The sequence below is a fragment of the Tetrao urogallus genome, assembly GCF_951394365.1.
Source record: "Tetrao urogallus genome assembly, chromosome: 1".
Taxonomy (NCBI): Eukaryota; Metazoa; Chordata; class Aves; order Galliformes; family Phasianidae; genus Tetrao; species Tetrao urogallus.
This window is the reverse complement of record NC_136813.1, coordinates 138,944,115-138,963,914: the sequence shown is the minus strand read 5'-3', so window position 1 is coordinate 138,963,914 and position 19,800 is coordinate 138,944,115. Positions and strand designations below refer to the sequence as shown.

The 19,800-nt window shown below is 36.6% G+C and overlaps 1 protein-coding gene across 1 annotated transcript; it reads right to left on the bottom strand.

Moving 5' to 3' along the window:
* Positions 1 to 373: 373 nt before the first annotated feature.
* Positions 374 to 16,250, bottom strand: DRAM1 (DNA damage regulated autophagy modulator 1; the record flags this gene model as incomplete). The annotated part of the gene is made up of 7 exons (XM_079549859.1): positions 16,090 to 16,250; positions 10,276 to 10,343; positions 8,943 to 9,085; positions 6,051 to 6,228; positions 4,941 to 4,999; positions 2,690 to 2,782; positions 374 to 418 (listed from the first exon to the last, which is right to left on the bottom strand). Exons 1-7 carry the CDS (start codon positions 16,245 to 16,247, stop codon positions 374 to 376), a joined length of 744 nt encoding a protein of 247 aa, XP_079405985.1. The 5' UTR covers positions 16,248 to 16,250.
* Between the last annotated feature and the right edge of the window lie 3,550 nt (positions 16,251 to 19,800).

Genomic DNA, 19,800 nt, shown 5'->3' with positions numbered 1-19,800 from the left:
CTATTTCCAGGTTGTATTTTCTCAAGTTTAAAGCCAATGCAACTTATCAGACTACAACAAATGAAAAAGACCATGGCTCTGCCCAGAAGGGAATAACTGAGGAGGTCCACATCTTTTAAATGTTTCTATAGATTACTTCTATTGCAGTATTTTGAATACATAAAACAATATAAAAATTACAAAATATTGCAAGAAGGGAGCAGGAATATTGCTGCTAGTATTTAAAATGTTTTGGTGGATGCTTTTAAAGATGTTGCAGAATTAATGGTGTGGGTTCTTCATAGAACTTGAAATCCCTGCTCCTCTGCAATGTTTTCCATAATAAAAAGAAACATAAAATATTCATCAACTCAAAATACAGTGTTCTCTGCTATCAGGAGTCTTCATGTATTTCTGTTGATATTCTTAAAGTAACTCTCTAAAAGAAAAATAAAAACAGATCAGCTTAAGATAAATTAATTTTACAGTTCTGTGAAATACAAGGAATACAAGGAGTTATAATGACAATATACATATTTTAATGTAATATGTACTGTGAGAAATATTTAAAAATAACGAAGGATTATTTTTCTTATAGTCTGGTGTTTCGTTTCCTGGATTAATAGTTTGTCTTCCTGTGACACTGATTAAGACAAAAAAAGAGAATGCAATAAAAAAATGTCTTCGTCAAACATTGACACTATATGCCATGTTATTTTATAGCCTGTAAGTTAAAATATATAAATTTCATTAATTCTATTGCTTTCTTTTATTTATTGAGATCATAATTTTATACGTAGTTAAAATTTCAGTGTTTGAATTTTGTGATTTGAAGAGAGCCATTGACTAAGTTATTCTCTGAGCACTGTGGTACTGACTGAAAATGTGTGTCTGCAAGGTATGACTTCAGTGGTAAAATCAGTGCTATCAGAAATGTAATCATCAAACCATGGTGGACTGGCAGTAGATACAAGAGAAGACAAGTGGTAAATTTGATGATGGTACTTGAATATTTTTTGTCAGTTTTGGAAGACAGATACAGGCCCTTAATATAATTCATTCTGCAATTTTGATAAATTACTTTTTTTTTCAATAAAATAAATAAATTTTTTTCAATACATTTATTTCAGCATAATCTAGATTTCATTTCAATATGGGAAAACCCTACAGCCATAGCCTATTCAGTATTGTTAAGTCACAGAATCACAGAATGACTGGGGTTGGAAGGGACCTCAAGGATCATGAATCTCCAAACCCCCTGCCACAGGCAGGGCCACCAACCTTCCCACTGAATACCAGACCAGGCTGCCCAGGGCCCCATCCAACCTGGCCTTGAACACCTCCAGGGACGGGGCATCCACAATCTCTCTGGGCAGCCTGTTCCAGCACCTCACCACTCTCATCCTTAGCTGAAAATCGATTTTCACATATGCTTATGAAAGTTATGTGTGGATTATATATGGATAAACCACATCTGTGTTAACTATTCCCATGCTTAGCAAGCATGTAAGTGAAAAAGCAAGTTATGCTAATTACAAAATTTTATGTGATCTCATGTAAAACTTCAGTTTTATGACTTAGAGGACTCCCACTATTTTCCTTACCTCCCCATCTCCAAAAGACCTGGTTACAGTTTCCAGCAATTTATAGCAGCACCAGTTGGCTCGCATATGTGATCCCAAGTAGTTCTTCAGTTACACAAGTATTTTGTATCTATAATTTTTAACTTTCTGGGAATTGTGTGAGAGAATGGTGTTTGTGAAAGACCTACATATGTGATACAGTGTCCACAGTGATTTAGTTCTTAGTTATGATGCAAAACAGCATTTCTCTGCCTTTTCTATCTTTAAATGGTGCCGCCATGATATGGAGAAATCAAATATCCAGAACTGTGAGATGGGCAAGGAAACAATGATCTTCCTAACATGTACAGTGGCACTTACCATGAGCAGTGTTTTTTGATGGTTTTTGATGGTTTTTTTACAAGTTCTTCTGCTGAATTTAAGCCTTACACATTCATATTTTCAGCACTTAATATCCCTGCACTGAATCAAAAACCCATGAAACTGCAGCTAAAACATGATGGGTAAGCAAGAAAATGTGGGAATAGTAAGCTGAAGAAACTAAGCTCAAGTCACATAAAAGTGTTTTTTTAACTCATCTAATATTTTCTCTTCTTATAGTCATGTTTGATGAATCACCAGAAACTGAAGTCACTCCAGCTACACGAAACAAAATGTTTTCATGTTAGTGCTATTCAAAACGTACTTGATATTCTTCACATTATGAGGGAACAGGTATCAAAATACGTAATTTATGGAAATAAATGAAACAGCTACATTTGAAATAAAGTGCATTATTATATAAAATACCTCAGGTAGAAAGAAATGCAGTTTGAGTTGCAGCATTTGTTTTGGTGTTATATACTCTTTTAAGGGTCTCTTTCTACAAAGCCATTATTAAATACAGATACGCATTTATTGAGACATTTTCAAGACCAAACACCTATTAAACTGATTTATAACACTATTTTTTGTTTTAAAAAACAGAGGAAAATATATTCACAAGGTAGGCAGAAATGGCTTCTCACAGAAAATTTCTTTGTGTATAGCTTTGGTATTTCTAGCTCAGATAAAGAGTAGCAATTTTCTATTGTATTTGTTACTCAATTCATAGCTTTCAGTCACTGCTAAAAAATTCAGATACCAACCTGAAAATCTTTAATGAATGTTAAGAAGAAGAAGACGAAACCAAAGGCCACTGTCCATTCACAGATTGCACTCATGAAATGGTAAGTATAATCCTGATGGAATGAGGCACAAAATAAATTTTCAGAAAAAACAGCTAAAAAAATAACTGTGGAATGTTATAAAAATAAGCTTGAGAATAGAAATTCTCATTGATGTACATGGCAGAAATATTGAATATTTCGAAGTAAGAGGGACTGCTTCAATTTTGCCATTAAACTTTTCTTATTATTTTGCATAAGAAAAGGAGATTCACAATAATATGAAACTTTATAAGGTATGTGTAAACAAATCCTTACGAACGCCTTTCTACTCCCATTTTTTTGTCAGCAGTATGCAAACAGTTTTTATTATTTTTTTGCATATAAGACATCTTCTAAACTTGTAAACTCTGATGATGAATGTTGAAAAGGTTTTATTCCAGGCCACAGATTAGATAGTCTTACAGTGCCACCAGGTAGTATGGTGCTGGGAGTTCACAACAAGTCTGTCAGAAGCTTAGTGCTCTGAGGCTTTGAAAAGAGTAATCCCTGAAAGACAGTGTATGAGTTGAGAAAGGAATCCATGTGCTTCAAATGATAAATCACTTGGAGAGATGTGTTCCAAGCTTATATAATAGGATCCTGGACTCTTGTTTAGGAGCTCCAACTTTACAATAATTAAACAGAACAGTACTATTCAAATACATAAAGATACATTTGAATACATACTATGTGAGCCTATATCACTGTAACATAAAAGATAAAATAAAAGCAATAACAAACCTAACAATCTTCTAAGCAACTTATACTCAGTAAATTTAAGTGTGTTTCTTTTCCATCAATGAATCCACTGTGCTTGCTTTATGAATAGCTAGCATTGTCACCAAATGTTACGCTATTTTATTTCAAAGGGAAATGAAACCTGATTTCGTATGTAAAATCACATGTAGTTAATTCAAGTTTTTATAAAGATAGGTATTGTTAAATGAGAAACATTCATAAATTCAATAAATATTCTAAGGCTTACAACTCATCATCCTAATGACTTATTGTATAAAAGTTAATAGATTTCATTTGTAGAAAATATTAAGTATATTTATGAAGACTGTATATATCCCATTAAACAATACGTCTTGTGCATAACTATGCAAATGCATGATGTATCTATAGTGTATAAATATGTAAGAAAATTACAGTTAGCACAAGATCAACACATAATTTTCACCTGAAAAATATATGTTCATATGTAAAGAATATCAAAGTGCCCATATTCAAAACTTTAACTTAGAGTCACTGAGTTCAGTAGTACAATCCCTTACAGGAAATTCTCACAATGTTTTAAAATGGATGGCAACCATTGTACGACTGCCCCTTATCATGGAAAGTCCTATATAATATGACACAAGCAGAATGAGAAGTGTTTCTTTATGTGCTGTCAACAAGTGTGCCATCTTTCAATAAAAACATTTTTTCATTTCAATTAAAAAAAATAAAAAACAACAAAACAAACCTCAAGAGGTAGCTATTACTAAGATTATCTAACTTTAGAAATACATTTATCAAATGTTTACTGTTGAAATACATTTACCAAATTTGCTTTTATGAAACACTTGAAGCTGGATAAACTCTCCGTATTATTTAAATTGATTTTGAAATATCTCCATGTGGGAAAGTTTGTACAAAAATAAAATTTGCCCTTCATAATAATCATTCTGATAACACCAAAAACTACTCAAATACCTGTTACTTACTTGAATACAACCACCCAATGTTTACCATGCTAGTAAAGATTAACTAGTAAGGAACGATAGCAAAAACTAAGAAAAGAAATGCAGCAAAAAAACTTGAAAGTGTCAGAATCAAATTGGTTCGCCTTTGTTCCATGTGTGAGATTCATTTTCAAGAACTGTGACCAAAGAAGGAAGTAGAACAAGTCATTACCAGAACATTTGTTTTTTACGCTTTGTTCTACTGGTAAGTTTCTAGTGCCTAGTTAAAACGAAAGTCTAACTGTCTTCAGTTTTATCCATCCATGATTTCAACTTGCCACAATTTGCTAATGAAGAAATAACAGTAAACTAACAAAAACCAAAACACAGTGATCTTTTGTTCGTGAGAATGTACTCTTCAAAGTCTCTGAGGAGTGTGTAATGCTATACACTTTTAGACAAACATAACAGAATTCTGCAAATAGAATGAAACTGAGTATGTTGGCTTCCTAATGGAATTTTACCTTTTCACTTGGAGTCCAATCAATTTTTGTCATGGAAATTCTTGAAGCAAACACAATCACTGGGGAAAAAACAGCGTAAAGGAAACTATAAAAGTTAATGACTGATAGCAAGAATGTCTGCTTATAAAAATAGATTCCATTTCCCCCTCCTATTTTCCCGTTCTCTAATACGAGAGATCCTGAACAACCAGAATATCACATCAAAATTTTAAGACAGTAAATAAAGTGTGTTATTAAAAGGGAACGAATGCTAGCAATCAAAACAAATGTCTAAACAAATGAAGGTTTTGTGGAGTTCTTCCAAAGCACTCAGAGTATGGGGAGACATTCCAAAGCATAGCTCAAATTGATGACTGAAGACTGTGGCCACAGAGCCTGGCAATGTTGGAAGGGAAATGAGCTCATTTTCCATAGGTTCACAAAAAGGACCTTGATACATTTGTATAATTTTCTCTCAGGATTGGCTCCCTCTTTAAAAATACTTTACAGCTGCTGAAAACAAAAGCAGACTGTAGCTGAATGACATGATAATCTGCTGCAACCAGTTTTTAACACTGGAAGAACACTTAAAATCTAATAAAACCAATGGAATTACTCTAATTTCAGTGAGCTACGGCAAAATCCAGTAAGTGCAGTGAGTGTGTCTTTAGGAGGCATTTGGTTAAGCCAAATGCCAGCAAACATGAACTAAAGCATCTGCTTAGGCTGGAAGGAAATCTGACGCATGCCAACAGTGTTTAGAGCGTCTGAATTAGATTTTCTGTAGAAGTGGTACCCTATCTTTTGCAGATCTTCTACAACCCTCTATAAATGGAGGAGGTGGGGAAGCTGATCTGGCTGACTTCCCGATGTTCCTTCCTATCTGAATTATTGTGTAACCTCATGAAGAACATCAGGGTATTGGTACATCTTTTTGAAATGACTCTGAAGCCTAACTTTATGCTATTAATAGTGTTCTGACAAGCTATCTGCATTATTATAGCAGAAATATTTGAGAGTCCTAAGCAAAGACTGTAACCTCATTTTCATCCTGTATTAGCAATGGTATAACTTCAAAGAATGATCATGAAGGCACAAAGGGAAAGCAGGGGGATACACTATAAAGGATACTGGGAATGAAAGAAATGCATGATATTACAGATATGAGCATCCTTATGTGACACACAAAATAAGTGTTCCATTGTGGGCAGGACTTGTAAGAGATGATAGATTGAAGCGTTATGTATACAACACCACAGCCAAATGCCACCAAAGCTCCTATGTCATGGACGCTGGGAACAGACAACTCCTGGAAAGAGAATCAACACAGTGGTTAGCTGTTTATTTGTACCGTGGTAGGAGGCAGTGAGTCTTGAGAAGATGATAGCTACATTATGCTGAGCATGTAGAAGCAGCAGGAAACTCTCTCTTCTCCAAGTAGTCTACATAGAGAAGATGAAAGAAAAAGGAGAAAGAGTAGCTCAGAGGGGTAGGCTAACCTTGTCCAAAGCCAATAGGTCAAAGTCGAGCACAGAAAAAGCACAGATAATTTTAAGTGCTGTTCAGCAGTTGATTATTGATGATTACTGTTTTCACAGGCAGGAACTGGCTTGTGTTTTTCTTAAGAGATTCTTATACCTCCTTTTTCCCTTTACTTTGCTGAACATTTTCTTTCTTTAGTGTTGAAAGTTGAATCTGCATTTTTATGGCCACACTAACGGTGAGGTTTCATGGCAGCTGATATGAACCCTGACTGCTACGGCTTTGTCCCCCATGCTTCAGTGGGCAGTCACAAGGTCTCAGGAAATGAATCAGCAGAAAGATCTTCCACTGTCAATCTCTTGAATTATTCAGCCCTCTTACTCTTACTCTTTAGCACATCAACAGTAACTTTTATTAATTTTCCACAAGTGAAAATATCACTACATGTGGCCTGTATTTTTGTAAAAATCTGAACATAGAATATTCTCTCATTTCAAACACAAACAAGTGAAAAATCTTGTAATGAAACAGTTTGAGATTCCAAAGAAATTGTTGTATTTCTAAATGTTAAAAAAAAAAAAAAATAGGAATACTAAGTTATGCTACTCTGGAATCCAGCATCAGACAGAGAAATTAGCTTCAAATTTATATTTTAATATCTTTTCTGTCTAGTGGCCACTGTTTTCTTTTTCTTTTAATGGGGATTATGTTCACATGTTCTGCTTCAATTTTTTTCTCTTTGCATTTTTTCTACTTATCTCCCTTCTGTCTCTCTGTGATGTATTAAGTTCTGACAAATTTTAAAGCATGTTTCTCACAGAGGCATTGCAGTGATCTCTCATCTATATTTGGGCTTTCTTCTCCTCTGTCCCACTTTTTGCCTTCCATGCAGAAATGACAGTATTTGGTATAAAAAGCATTAAGCATAACTGCTAGCTTTTACATTCAGCCCTACATACAATATGCAGAGCTTTTCTTGTACAGCTCTCAGTCTTGCTCCTTTCAAGCTGGCACAGCTTCCCTAAGAAACACATTACACATAACTCCTACAGAACTGTAGGAGATTTTGCTACATCTGGTGTGGTAAGCCTGCTAAGTCTTTTAGTCCAAGACAGTGAGATCTCTCTTCAATAATGTTTAATGTCCAAAAGGCAAAAACAAACCTACTGAGACCTGACTTTCTGCTTTGCCTCATTCATTAAGAGCTACAAGTCTTTTCATTCTATATCCAGTTGTATTCTTAAAGCTATCCCTTCACTGTCAGGCATTTCATTATTTAAAATAGAGAACAAACGCCTCATTCATGACCATAACTTATTCTTCCAGAATGTCTTTTGCTTTTAGAGAATTCACTGCTAGGGTTTTCTATCACTCTTATTCTCACTTTTGTTAAGTGTTCAGAGAGCAATGCCATTAAAATCCTATTCTACCTAGCTTACCTTACCATGCAGCAAAAGTATGAAAAATCTTCTTTGCAGCTAATTATACTGCTTAAAACTCATCATAAGTAGCATTAGATTTGTGTAAGTGTACATCTTACATATACATGAAATACAGCAGTATTTCTGAAGTCTTTTCAATAAACCAGGTATTTTGCTTAGGAAAGAGTGAAAATGAAGTGATGCCCAGAAATGTCAGTCAGATCTACTATGATACTTGAGTATGGAGGAAATATATGAACAGGCAAGGACAGCCAATAAAGGTTAGATAAGAACTTCTGAAACATGAAGAGCAGAATTTCTACTTCCCTTACTCTCCAAATCACTTTGTATGCCTTATGTAGCTTTTCCTCATTAAAGCTGAGTTTGTTTTATATTTTAGGCCAGCAACACTGTTACCCATCATCTGATTTTTTTTTGTGCCACCTATGAATAAATTAAAATAGAATAATATGCATTGTCTGTAATGTTTGCTTTCTACGTGCACTGCTTAGAGATAAAAATAAAAAAGCAAGATAGCAGTCTAAGACAGAGAGATTAAATAGTTTGAAAACAGCATGTCAATTACATTCAAAAATTTTATTGGCTGCTGATGCCTTCACAATCTTTGTTTTCCATTTCTCTATACTTTGTCAGGTTATTATATGAGCATAGCAGTCTTTACCAAAACATTTCTAAAAGTAGACCATCCTTTGAAGGAAATATTTTAGCTGTTCCCAAAGATTTAAAGGCGATATCTCAAGCTACTTGCCTGGTATACTTGATTTGACTCTGAGATGCAGAATGTATATGTAAAATATATATATATATATATATATAAAGTTGTCTTCTAGTACAGACATGTTATAGGATAAGCACACATTGAGCCCCTTACCTACATAGCTATGCAAAAAAAAAAAAAAAAAAAAAAAAAAGAATTGAGTTCAGAGGAGTAAACGAAGTCTGTAGTTTTAAAGCTGTTAAAAAGCTGGGAGCAAAAAAGACGTTCTTGCTCCACTTCCCAAATATCCATACTAGGATAATATGAATCATTCCAATTGATTACATTTTTAACTGCTAAAAAACCTTTCATTTTATTTATGATATGAAAATATGATCCTACCTGAAAAGTTGCAACTATGCCCATTCCAGTACAACCCATTAGTCCAATACACAATGAAAACGTGTTGCATGAAGACCTAACAAAGCGCAATGATTCATTCTGCTTCTCTATTATTAAATATCTGATATACATCGTAATGGCACCTGAAAAAAGAAACATTTTTCAATGTTCATAAATCTCTTATATTTCTTGCCCTATAACAAATTTACATACAGAATTAAATTATAAGCATTATGCGATAAATAATAATGCCTTTAATTTTGCAACTATTCTTACACACCTTAAACTCAACACTGTATATCAGTGTCATCTAGAAAGAATTTCAAATTGGTTAAAGAAAATTATGAATTTGAATACTATACGAAGTACCAGGCACTGGCTTTCCACATTTGGAATAGCTGTTACAGTGAGAAGATCCATAACATGAAAATGGGAGAATTCCTTCTGCTTTGATATATAATTTTGTACTAGAACTACATCTTTTAATAATAGACAACCTGAAGAATTAATACATTTTCATAGTCTGTACACAGCAAAAAAAAGTAACTAGCTCTGTATTCAGAAAATATTCACAAAATTTTGAAGCAGTGTTGACTAATCTTTCATACAACAGGGTCTCCTTTACACACACATTTTACTGCAACCTATACGCAGTTCACTCCTGACAAAAACCTCTATTGATTTAGAAGATCATGGTTCATTGGTGTATAATAAGTAGTAGACCAGATTCCATGAAAAAAGCAATACTGTAATTCAGTTTGATAACACAGAACATTTTATCTACAGCTAGAAAATTAAACCACCTAATGTTGTTCATGTACTAAGATGTTAATGAAATTCAACTAGACAGTATGACTGAATGAGTCTTTTTGAAAAAGTAAAATGTGGGATTTTACTCTGCATGAAGTCCATCACAGACTCCATACACACAGTCACATAGCTATTGACCCTCCATCCCCTAGAAGTAAATAGGAACTGCCAAACTTTCTCATTCAAAATAAGCAGATATACTGGAGGAGTTGGCATCTTCACAGAAAACAAGTGCTGCCTTAACACCATTTTTTAACACCTTTCCTCCACTTCTTATTTCCAGTTACACCAACTACTTTGCACTGATTAAATGCTCTTAAGAGACAGAAGGGCCTCTAAGGTGACAGTACTGGCAAGCACCTTGCCCTTGTATGGGAATTCCTTATCACTGATATACCATTATATTGTTATTTAATTGTAGATTATTTTTTCTGCTGAACATTGCATGGACTCCAATACAAGCAGAGAACATTTGCAAGTTTACGTTTCTTTACTGTGTTCAGATCAAACGATTCATACATACCTAAAAGTGCTGAAATATTAATCATAAAGCCAAAGATACCACTCTCCGGAGGTTTAGTTCCAGTATCACTAAAGCAAGAAGAGAGAGAAGAAATTTAAGGTTAATTGAGATCTCTAAAACATAAATGAAATGGACAAATGAAGCCCCAAGAAGTATGTAGCTTGTGTGAACTGCTGTTATGTATGTATCACGTTTGAACATAAAAACTGTAACGTCACTTGCAGCATTCTTAAGCTTTCTTTGTAGTACTGAGACTTTGTTTTCAGAAAGAAATCACATATTTTGAGCACAATATTTGAACTGCATTCCTTCTTCTTGTGTATGCAATATGCATAGATGTGTCAGATTGCAATACTTTGATAATAAATTAAATAAATGATTGTATAAATGTTATTTTATCCACTGAACTAACACTGTGATAAACTTATCTAATGGCATTCAGTATCCTAAAATGTTAAGAGAATTGAGCTTAATTTCCTAATGTGTTTCAAAGGACCATACCCCAGAAGAGCAGTTGTGCTCCAACACCTGGGAATGTTGCTAGCCATTGTTTAATTTTGTAATGTAGATGTAGCTTAAGAGTACTCTCAGTCCAAGATATTGCAAGCTTCTTTTGCTGAAGCAAATTGTTCTTATAATGGATAATTAGAAGTTCCCTGGGCCAGAGAAATGGAGCGTGAGTGTGAGAATATCCATTCATTCATAAATGAATACATTCATATGAAAAATGTCATCTTTAAAAAATGTATGTTGCCTAGAAAATGGAATACCTTCATCACAGAATTCTTTTCCCTCTTTTCCCTACATAGGAGTTAACACCCATACCAGAAAATACTTTTGCCTTACAGGACGGGCAAACTCCTGGGAGGATAAGGATTCAAGTCCCCTCAAGTAGGACTCTTGAGATTATGTGAGTGCTCTGTGTAAATAAGAATACAGCAATGCCATCACCTCTTTGCATTATTTTCACTTGTCTAAAACACAACCAGTTGAGAATATCTATTAGATAAGACTCTCTTGGTCAAGCCAATAGCAAGTAGGTAGCTCATAAACCCTTAGATAATTTGGGTGTGAACTGAGTTTTCAATCACTCACCACTATTGAGAGGCTGTGGTGTAATTTCCTCATGAGTACTAACATGGTTGTGTATTGTAAACAAAGGCACCCAAGGAACACTATTCTCATAAACACAGGGAAGATTTTAGCTAATGCCAAAATTCACTGGAAACTGAACATAGACTCTGAGAATGAAACTTTGGTGAGGCAAGTAGGTACTAGCTAAAGATTTTCAATATGTTTCACGAAGTTAAATCCGCTTCATTCCAGCAGAGGCTGGATTATTTTTCATGCTGAACATCAAAACCTACTGCTGAATGCAGGCAAAATGACAGGAGTCATGAGTGCCTGTTCTCTAGCAGCCAAAAGAGAAAACTGTGTCTGCATACGCAAATGCTTTCAAATAATGATGTTGACAATTTTGTTAACTTCAAGACAGAAAATTATGGCCACAACAAAATATTTATTTGTACTATGAAACTACATTATAATAATCCCCTTGCATGTTATAGAAGCATCTGAGTTATCAGCTGACAGTATGATTTATAAAGAATGGGAGAAAGCTTGGAATGCAGGGAGAACCCTTTTCTATTACATGATAGAACAATCTTTTAATTCCGTTTGATGTGATAGCTTCCAAATGTTCAGACAATGAAGGCTTGGGACACTCCAGCTTTTAGGCAAGTTTCTATAACTTCTCAAGCATTAAGAATCTCCACTCATAGGTATTTTCTTGGTGTAATGCCTTCTAAAGACTTGTTGCAGCTTGTATCCTGTATTAGTTGTTTCTCTTAGGCATGGAATTAATGAAAAGAATACGGTGATTCTTATTATTTTGTTTGACACTTCTGAAAACCATCTTAATCCTTTCTTTGTTTGGCCAGCTTTTTTAACCTTGAACTTCACATCTTTTCTTCATCTTTCTTGAGTGTTTTCATAAATACAGCTGAGGACTGCATTTAAACAGTGGGCCACTTGTGACAACCTTGAAGGACTTTTGCAAATCAGAGGCTGCTCTATGCTTAGTGATTGTGATCACTTCAAAGCTTTTGAAGGGTGTAGGTGAGAAGAGAATGGAATTGGAACATGTAAAGAAAGCAACCATTTGAAGTTCTTGGAACACTTCACCATAAGAGCAATCCAAATAAGCTGAAACTGCACAGATCTCCAGTCATTTCTTTAATTAAAGCTTTTCTTAAGCAAAATCCTTATAGGTGGTGAATTTTGCAATTGTAGACTTTTTAACTCAATGATTTTAGAAGTATGCTTTCAAGTTACTTCATACCGAGAATATTGTATCATATCTGCAATATATTTAGAAAGTATACAATCTTCCTAGTGCCCTAATTTCAACCAAAAATATCCCTAAGACTAAATGAATACTTAAGATATATTTTTGGTTTAATTCTGGTCTGTCGCTTTGGAAAAAAAAAGTTAAAGTATTCAGTGACAGTAACTGTCTTTTAAAGAAAAAGAAAAAAGGCCACATGTGAAACAAAAAACTTGTGCTCATTTATTTGCAATTGTGCACAGGTGAGCAAGTCATGGACAAATGAGAAATGCAGTATGAAAATGACAGTATTTGAATCACCAGCTCACGTAGCAAATTTTTCCAAGTCCAGCAGTCTTCTAAAGTCTTAAAAGAAGAGAAAGTAGAGCAGAAGGGGAAGAAATATTTTAGGGCCAAAAGACTCATCTCCATCATCATCAGATTTTCTGTATAGACATCCTAAGCTATTTCACTCCAAACTGAAGACTTACATTTCAAGGTAGGAAGACCATATTCTGACATTGGCACAGTTTCAATGGCAAATGTAAATGTGGTCTTTCTCTCACTGAGGCAGCTGTCACATGATGAACAAATGCAGTGAACAAGTTACCTGAAGGCATGCATAGGTTACTTAAGAATCTAAAGAATTTGAGAAATGTTGAACTGAAAATTGTCAATACTTGTCTCCTTTGTCCAACAGGAATTTCCCCATGCAAATTCAAGTTCAGTTAAGATATTGCGCAACTGAAATCTTGCAACATTCTTCCTCTTTCTTTTTATCACATTAAGTTTCACTAAATCACTGAATCCCATGATTCAGATTTTCAGCCCAAAGCAACGATGTGCAAAATAAGTATGAACTATAAATATTGGCCTGAGTACATGGGAGGAACAATAGTATTCCCAAGTGTACCTTCTACAAAGATCATATGCCTGGACCATATATTTTTAGAACTACTTAAAATTCACCAACAGTGTAAATTCACCAACCTGAGTAAAATCTTGTATTAAAAGCTATTAAAATAAACAAAACATCTCTCTCTCAAAAAAAGATTTTTGCTAGATAATTCAGATGGCCTGAAATATTGCATTGGTTTGTTCGTTTGTTTTTTATTGAAAATGTCTTAACTGTCCTGTTTGCTTTTTTTTTTTTTTTTTTTTTTTTTTTAAGGTATATGGATATTTATAGTTATTCCTTAGCTAAAGGATAAGAATGTTTTAGGGTGTTTGTTTTGTGCTGTTTTGTTTCATTTTTTCTACTTAGGTATTACCTGCACACAGCTTCTTTTTGAATTAACTGTGGCAGTTAGTTGCGATACCTTCATCAGAGTTTTACATCTGTGTAAATTCTTGATTTGATCTGCAACTTTAAAAAGAATGACACAAGCAACATGTCTTTGCTGTCAAAAACTTAACTGTAAGTATAATTATACGTAAAATATGCCCTATTCACTCATGTTTTACTCAAGGACTCGGCATATACTGCAACCATAGGAAACACTATTTGTCTAACTTTTTATTATAAAACCTCAAAGCCGTTCTGAGCACAAACCATGTACTGAGTGTAGACATAGTTACACCAAATGATTTGTTTTTCTTGGATAACACAGGATAAATTGCATTTTTTGTGCCAATAAAACTGTATATAATCAGAGGAGAGTGGCACTGTGACTGTGATTGTTGAAACTATAGATGATATTTGCATGTACAGGAACAAGGCTTTCTAAGAGCTGAATTTGAGTAGATGATCCTAAGAAGGATGACATAAGCATGAAGCTCAATTTTCTTTGGCTTAGTTTGAATGAAGCTCAACTTTCTTGTGGGTTGCAGTGGGTTGCATCACCTATCTTGCTTACGTTCACTGACTTAACTTTCAAGCAAATTTAAGTGTATATACAACTCAGGTTAGCAGTCTTAGAAAATTGCATGTGTTCATAGATTCTGCCAAGGAATTTGACATAGATTTACTTTGAAACATGTAATTGAAAAGCTTCTTTAGATATCAAAAACCATTCCAGATTTCTGTCTCACCTTTATGCTGTTAAGAGACAAATGCTAGTAATTTCCCTATTCGGATTTAAATGTTAACTATATATAAGCAATGATTTATACAAAACTGTGCTTCAATGACTAAGACAATGAGATGGAATGGAATTGAATAGAATGGAAAGGAATTGAATGAATCAGAATCATAGAATGGCTTGAGTTGGAAGGGACCTCAATGATCGTCTAGTTCCAACTCTCTTCCATGGACAAGGTTGCAAACCACCAAATCAGGATGCCCAAGACCCCAGCCAACCCAGCGTTGGGTGCCTACAGGAACGGGGCATCCACAACTTCTCTGGGCAGCCTGTGCCAGTGCCTCACCACCTTCTCAGTGAAAAATTTAACCCTAACATCTATTCTAAATCTAGAATCAAATTGAATGGAATGAAATAGAACAGAATAGTGCAGTTGAAAGGATTGACAACAATCACTGCGTCCAACAGTCTGATCACTTCGCCACCAGTATCCAAATACCTCTTGAATACTGGTGGGCATGGGACATAAACCACCTTTGCTGCAAAGCCTGTTTCAGTGTTTGATCACACTCATGGTAAAGAATTTTTTTTAGCATCTAGACTGACCAGGTTTCTGGAGACAAGATACTAGAAAGAACATACCGGTCATAGAATAGAATCACAGAATCATAGGATAACTAAGGTTGGAAAAGACCAACCATCAGCTCATCTCCCACGCATGCCCACTGACCACGTCCCTCAGTGCCACATCCACACAGTTCATGAACACCTCCAAGACGGTGACTCCACCACCTCCCTGGGCAGCCTGTACCACTGCAACACCACTGTTTTTGAGAAGAAATATTTCCTAAAATCCAACCTGAACCTCCTCTGGTGCAACTTAGGACCATTATTTCTGTCCTATCACTGTTACGTTGGAGAAGAGGCCAACTCCCACCTTGCCACAAACTTTCAGGTCATTGTAGAATAGTCTCCCCTGAGCTGCTCTTCTCCAGGCAAAACAACCCCAGTTCAGCCACTCCCCATCAGACTTGTGCTCCAAATCCCTCACAGCTCCATTGCCCTTCTCTGGACAACCACTCATTTCCCGGTTAGTCTTCTACATACACTGCTCCTATGGTGCAATTCTTAAAATGCCTACTTTTGTTTCCTAAACAAGCCAGTTGTGTCTCTACAAGTCACACCATCATCTGTTGCACTTTGGACCAGTTCTGGAGTTTTTCAAACGAACAAGGAAAAACCCTGCATTTACACAACTTAGTACAGAGCATTCAGCATCAGTTTCCCCAGGATCAGGCCAGCAGCACAACCTCGGCTCCAGCCAAAACCTCTTCCAGACCCTTTTTTGCACTTCTGCCAGCATGTAGATCCCGTGGCTCCGAGGGATCAGGATGTGAGGAGGCAGTGCATGTGAAGCACGGTTCTGCCCGCTGAGCCCAGCGCCCCTGCAACCCCGACCGTCCTCACCTGATGTAGGGGACGAGCGGCTCGACGTGACCAGCCAGCACGGCGATCACATAGGAGATGATGAAGGCAGCCGAGGACCAACCGACAAGCAGCGCGGGCACGACAGCCACCCCGGGCATAAAGCACAGCATCTCCCTCTGCCGCCCTGCCCCGGGCATCGGAGCCCACAGCCGCGGGGAGTCACCGAGGCCGCCTGGGGCCGGCCTCACCCTCCCGCCTCACGCGTGTTTTCCGCCTCCAGTTCGCTCGGGGATCCCCTCCCCGCCGCTCGCAGCCTGCCCTTATCGCTTTCGTTTTCCTCAGCGCTCCACGCCGACGGTGCCGCCCCGCCCGGCTAACGGCCGACAGCGGCCAACGGGCGGCGCGGGGCGGTGGGCAGCTGGGGCCCGGCGGGAGGCCGTGGGCTTTGCGGTGTGCGTTTGAAGCCCTCTTCTCCCCCTCCCCCCCACTCCCACACACACACACGCGCGTTCAAAATGCCTCTGACACACAGCGCGACCTCCTTTGGCACATGTCTGAGGTTTCACTTTTTCACACGCTGAGAGGGGAGCAGGGTTTAATCCCAGTTCACGTTGTTCCATGTGCTCACTTTGGTTGAAGCTGAAGCTGTGAACAACTACTCAAGTTTATTTCTGTTTGCTTTGACTGTACGTGTTTGTCTGCATTCCGGACTAACACCCGTATGCACAGTCACTGTTCCCAAAGATGAGTGTGGGTGGTGCTGTGAGGAGCCAGCAGCTGGACTCAACAGTCACTGTGGGTCCCTTCCACCTCAGTGTGTGCTGTGGTTCCGTAGCTCCATAACCCATCTCTTCCATGAAAATCTCATGTGAGTTCCACATTCTGTAGAAGTTGACCAGAAAGGCTGTGGATGCCTCATCCCTAGAGGTGTTCAAGGCCAGGTTGGCTGGGGCCCCGGGGCAGCCTGGTCTAGTATTAAACCGGGAGGGTGATGGCCCTGCATGTTGGCAGGGGGGCTGAAGATTCAAGATCCTTGAGGTCCCTTCCAATCTGGGCCACTCTGTGATTCTGTGAAGTTCCCTATACTGAAAGCATCGTAAGGCAGCAGCTCAGGACTCCCCCAACCTTCAGAGACACAAGGAACCAAGACACTTAGGACAGCACACCTGGGCGTAAGTACAGAGAAGTAATGGCACAAACTGCTCTAAAGTCAAGCCTGTGGATATGCTGAAGGCATATCGAGTGCCTTTTGGAATAGCTCATACTGCTCATACTCTTAAGGTGTAACTTGAGTCTAATAATTCACTCATACTTCATGATTTTGCTGGAGTACTTTCACACACACAAAATACAGCCCATCCATTTTCATGGTGGCTAGTTCAGTACTGCTCTGCAAGAGGGGTGTTTTAGATGTAGGAAAAACAAGGGCTTAATAAAATAAAATAAATCACAGTTAATCTTTCCATAGCTCATCTGTCTCGGTAATTGCAAGTAGCAGAAACTGTCTTGCAATGTGTTTATTTCCTTTTAAGTTAGAAATGCAAAAAAATAATGGGTGGAAATTAATATTTCACCTGCCTTAATATGCACTGCTATTAAGTTTGGTGTTACCCTCTATGACAGGTAACCTTGTTTTGTCCTTTGAAACAAAAGAATACTATTCAGGCACTATATCCAGACTCTGGTACAGTGAGCATGTGTCAGACAACAGAAATACACTGTCCATGTATTAGACTGCAGAAGTGTATTGAGGTTTGCTTTAATTACAGAAATATATATATATATTCATCAATAACTGTATATGATTTTGGTTCTTTATAGATCCAACACCACATAAGTGTCAGTGTAGGAGACATTGTTGGAAAAATGTCGAACATTTCATCCCCTGTTCTGCAAAACTATACTGGCTATGTTTCTGTAAGTGGCAAATAGCACACTCTCAAGTGAGAGTTAAGTACTTAAATTCTTCACATGACTTTTTGCAGTGCTCGGGCATTGTTTGGTCTGAAAGCAGGTGGCAGCTTGCTATTTGATGATCACTAGCAAAGGCACTTTGTTGCTATGTAAACATTTATTATTGCTCATGTGATACATTTATTGCAGGAAGTAGTAAGAGCACAGTATTTGTAAGTGATGATCTTTGGATTGGTTTTGTCAGTGGCATTTTTACATAGTTTTTTACAAGATCATTAGCAGTTGGAAGGAGTAATAAAAACAGATTACTTACAAAGTTGAGGAGGAGACATTTTATTTACTGAGTTTGATAACATTAGTGTGGTATTTCAGAGAATGTATTTTGATTTATTGTGCTTGGGACAAATTTTGTTAAAGCTCCAGCATGAGAACATGGTCTTTAATGTTACTGCTCTGGATTTAACAAAATGATTGAATTACTTCCTAAACATATGTAAAACATTGGTATAAATTTTCATTTGCCAGAGTAATATTGTATTAGAATTACAAGAAAAATAAAGACAGGGTGTGCAAATATTTGTGTGAGCTGAAAGCATGTAAGAGATCTAAAATAGATCACACTGCTGGTAGTTGTATATCTACTTCTATTTCATTTGCAGTCTTTTTTCCATTGGTTTTATATTCATTGAATATTTACATCTATAATGAACATAAATAAAAGTAGAAGAATATTTTCTTTATCACATTACCTTCCAAGTAGTCAAGTAATTTCTAATAGCTAAATTGCATAAGGGATATTCAGTGCAAAGTGTAAGAACTTCATTTATTTGTTCTATCACCTAAGTAGCACTCTTTGCTTTTTTGAAATACTTTGTCCTAGAATAAATTTTACCTCAGCATCTCCAATTTGAGGCCTTTTATATATTGATTTTTAAACATCTTCTCATTCTGCTCCTCTTGAAGTCCGTAACTGTATTTTGATCCCCCAAAATGTACTTGTTACTTGAATGCACACTTACTGCCTTGTGGGTATGTAAACTATTAATTTGTCACTGGCAAAAAAAAAAAAAAATAATGTTGAAAGGTAATCCCTTTCCAGCAGAAACATGCATAGATAAAACTAACTTGGATGGAAGGGCTGGTTTGAAGGGGCAGGTACTGAAGCAACAGCTGGGCAATCACATTTTCTAGCCGTATAAACATCTCAACCAGACTATTGATAAAAAAAAAAAAGTGTTGAATACTTGCATATCACTTCTCTGGTATTTGCGTCTGTCAAACGCAGGCCATTTTTTGTCTTGTGAATCCATTCTAGTATTTGGGATTTGGACTGGCTTGTAAATAGTCCTCGTTTTCTCTGAGAGGAGCTGAAATAGACATTGCTGAGGTCTTTGTTCCATCAATGTGGCCTTGATACCAATTTCTTTAGTCCTTCCACTTTGTGATCTAAAACTCTGCGCTGCCTGAGAAGTCTGCATGCACAGCTGCTGTGCTCTTATTATTCAGACAAGCAATATGTTTTAAAGTTCTTGGGAAATGAGTGTGTTTGGGCAAGTAGAAGACATCAGAGTGATCTCGAGCTCAAAAGATTCGGGTTACTGTAGTTGAATAAGTCAAAGAAATAAGATAGAAGTTCTGAATACATCCCCTTCATCTGTTTTTACATAGCTCATAAATGGCAACCTAAATAAATTGTGTAAGCTGCATAGACAAGAAAATTATTAAAAAAAAAAAAAAAAAAAAAAAAAAAGGTGTGGGAGAAAATAGCTGAACTTAGATTTTGAAGGAGATCTAAATAAAAATGAGAAAATACTGTCCACAGTTTTTAATTTCAAG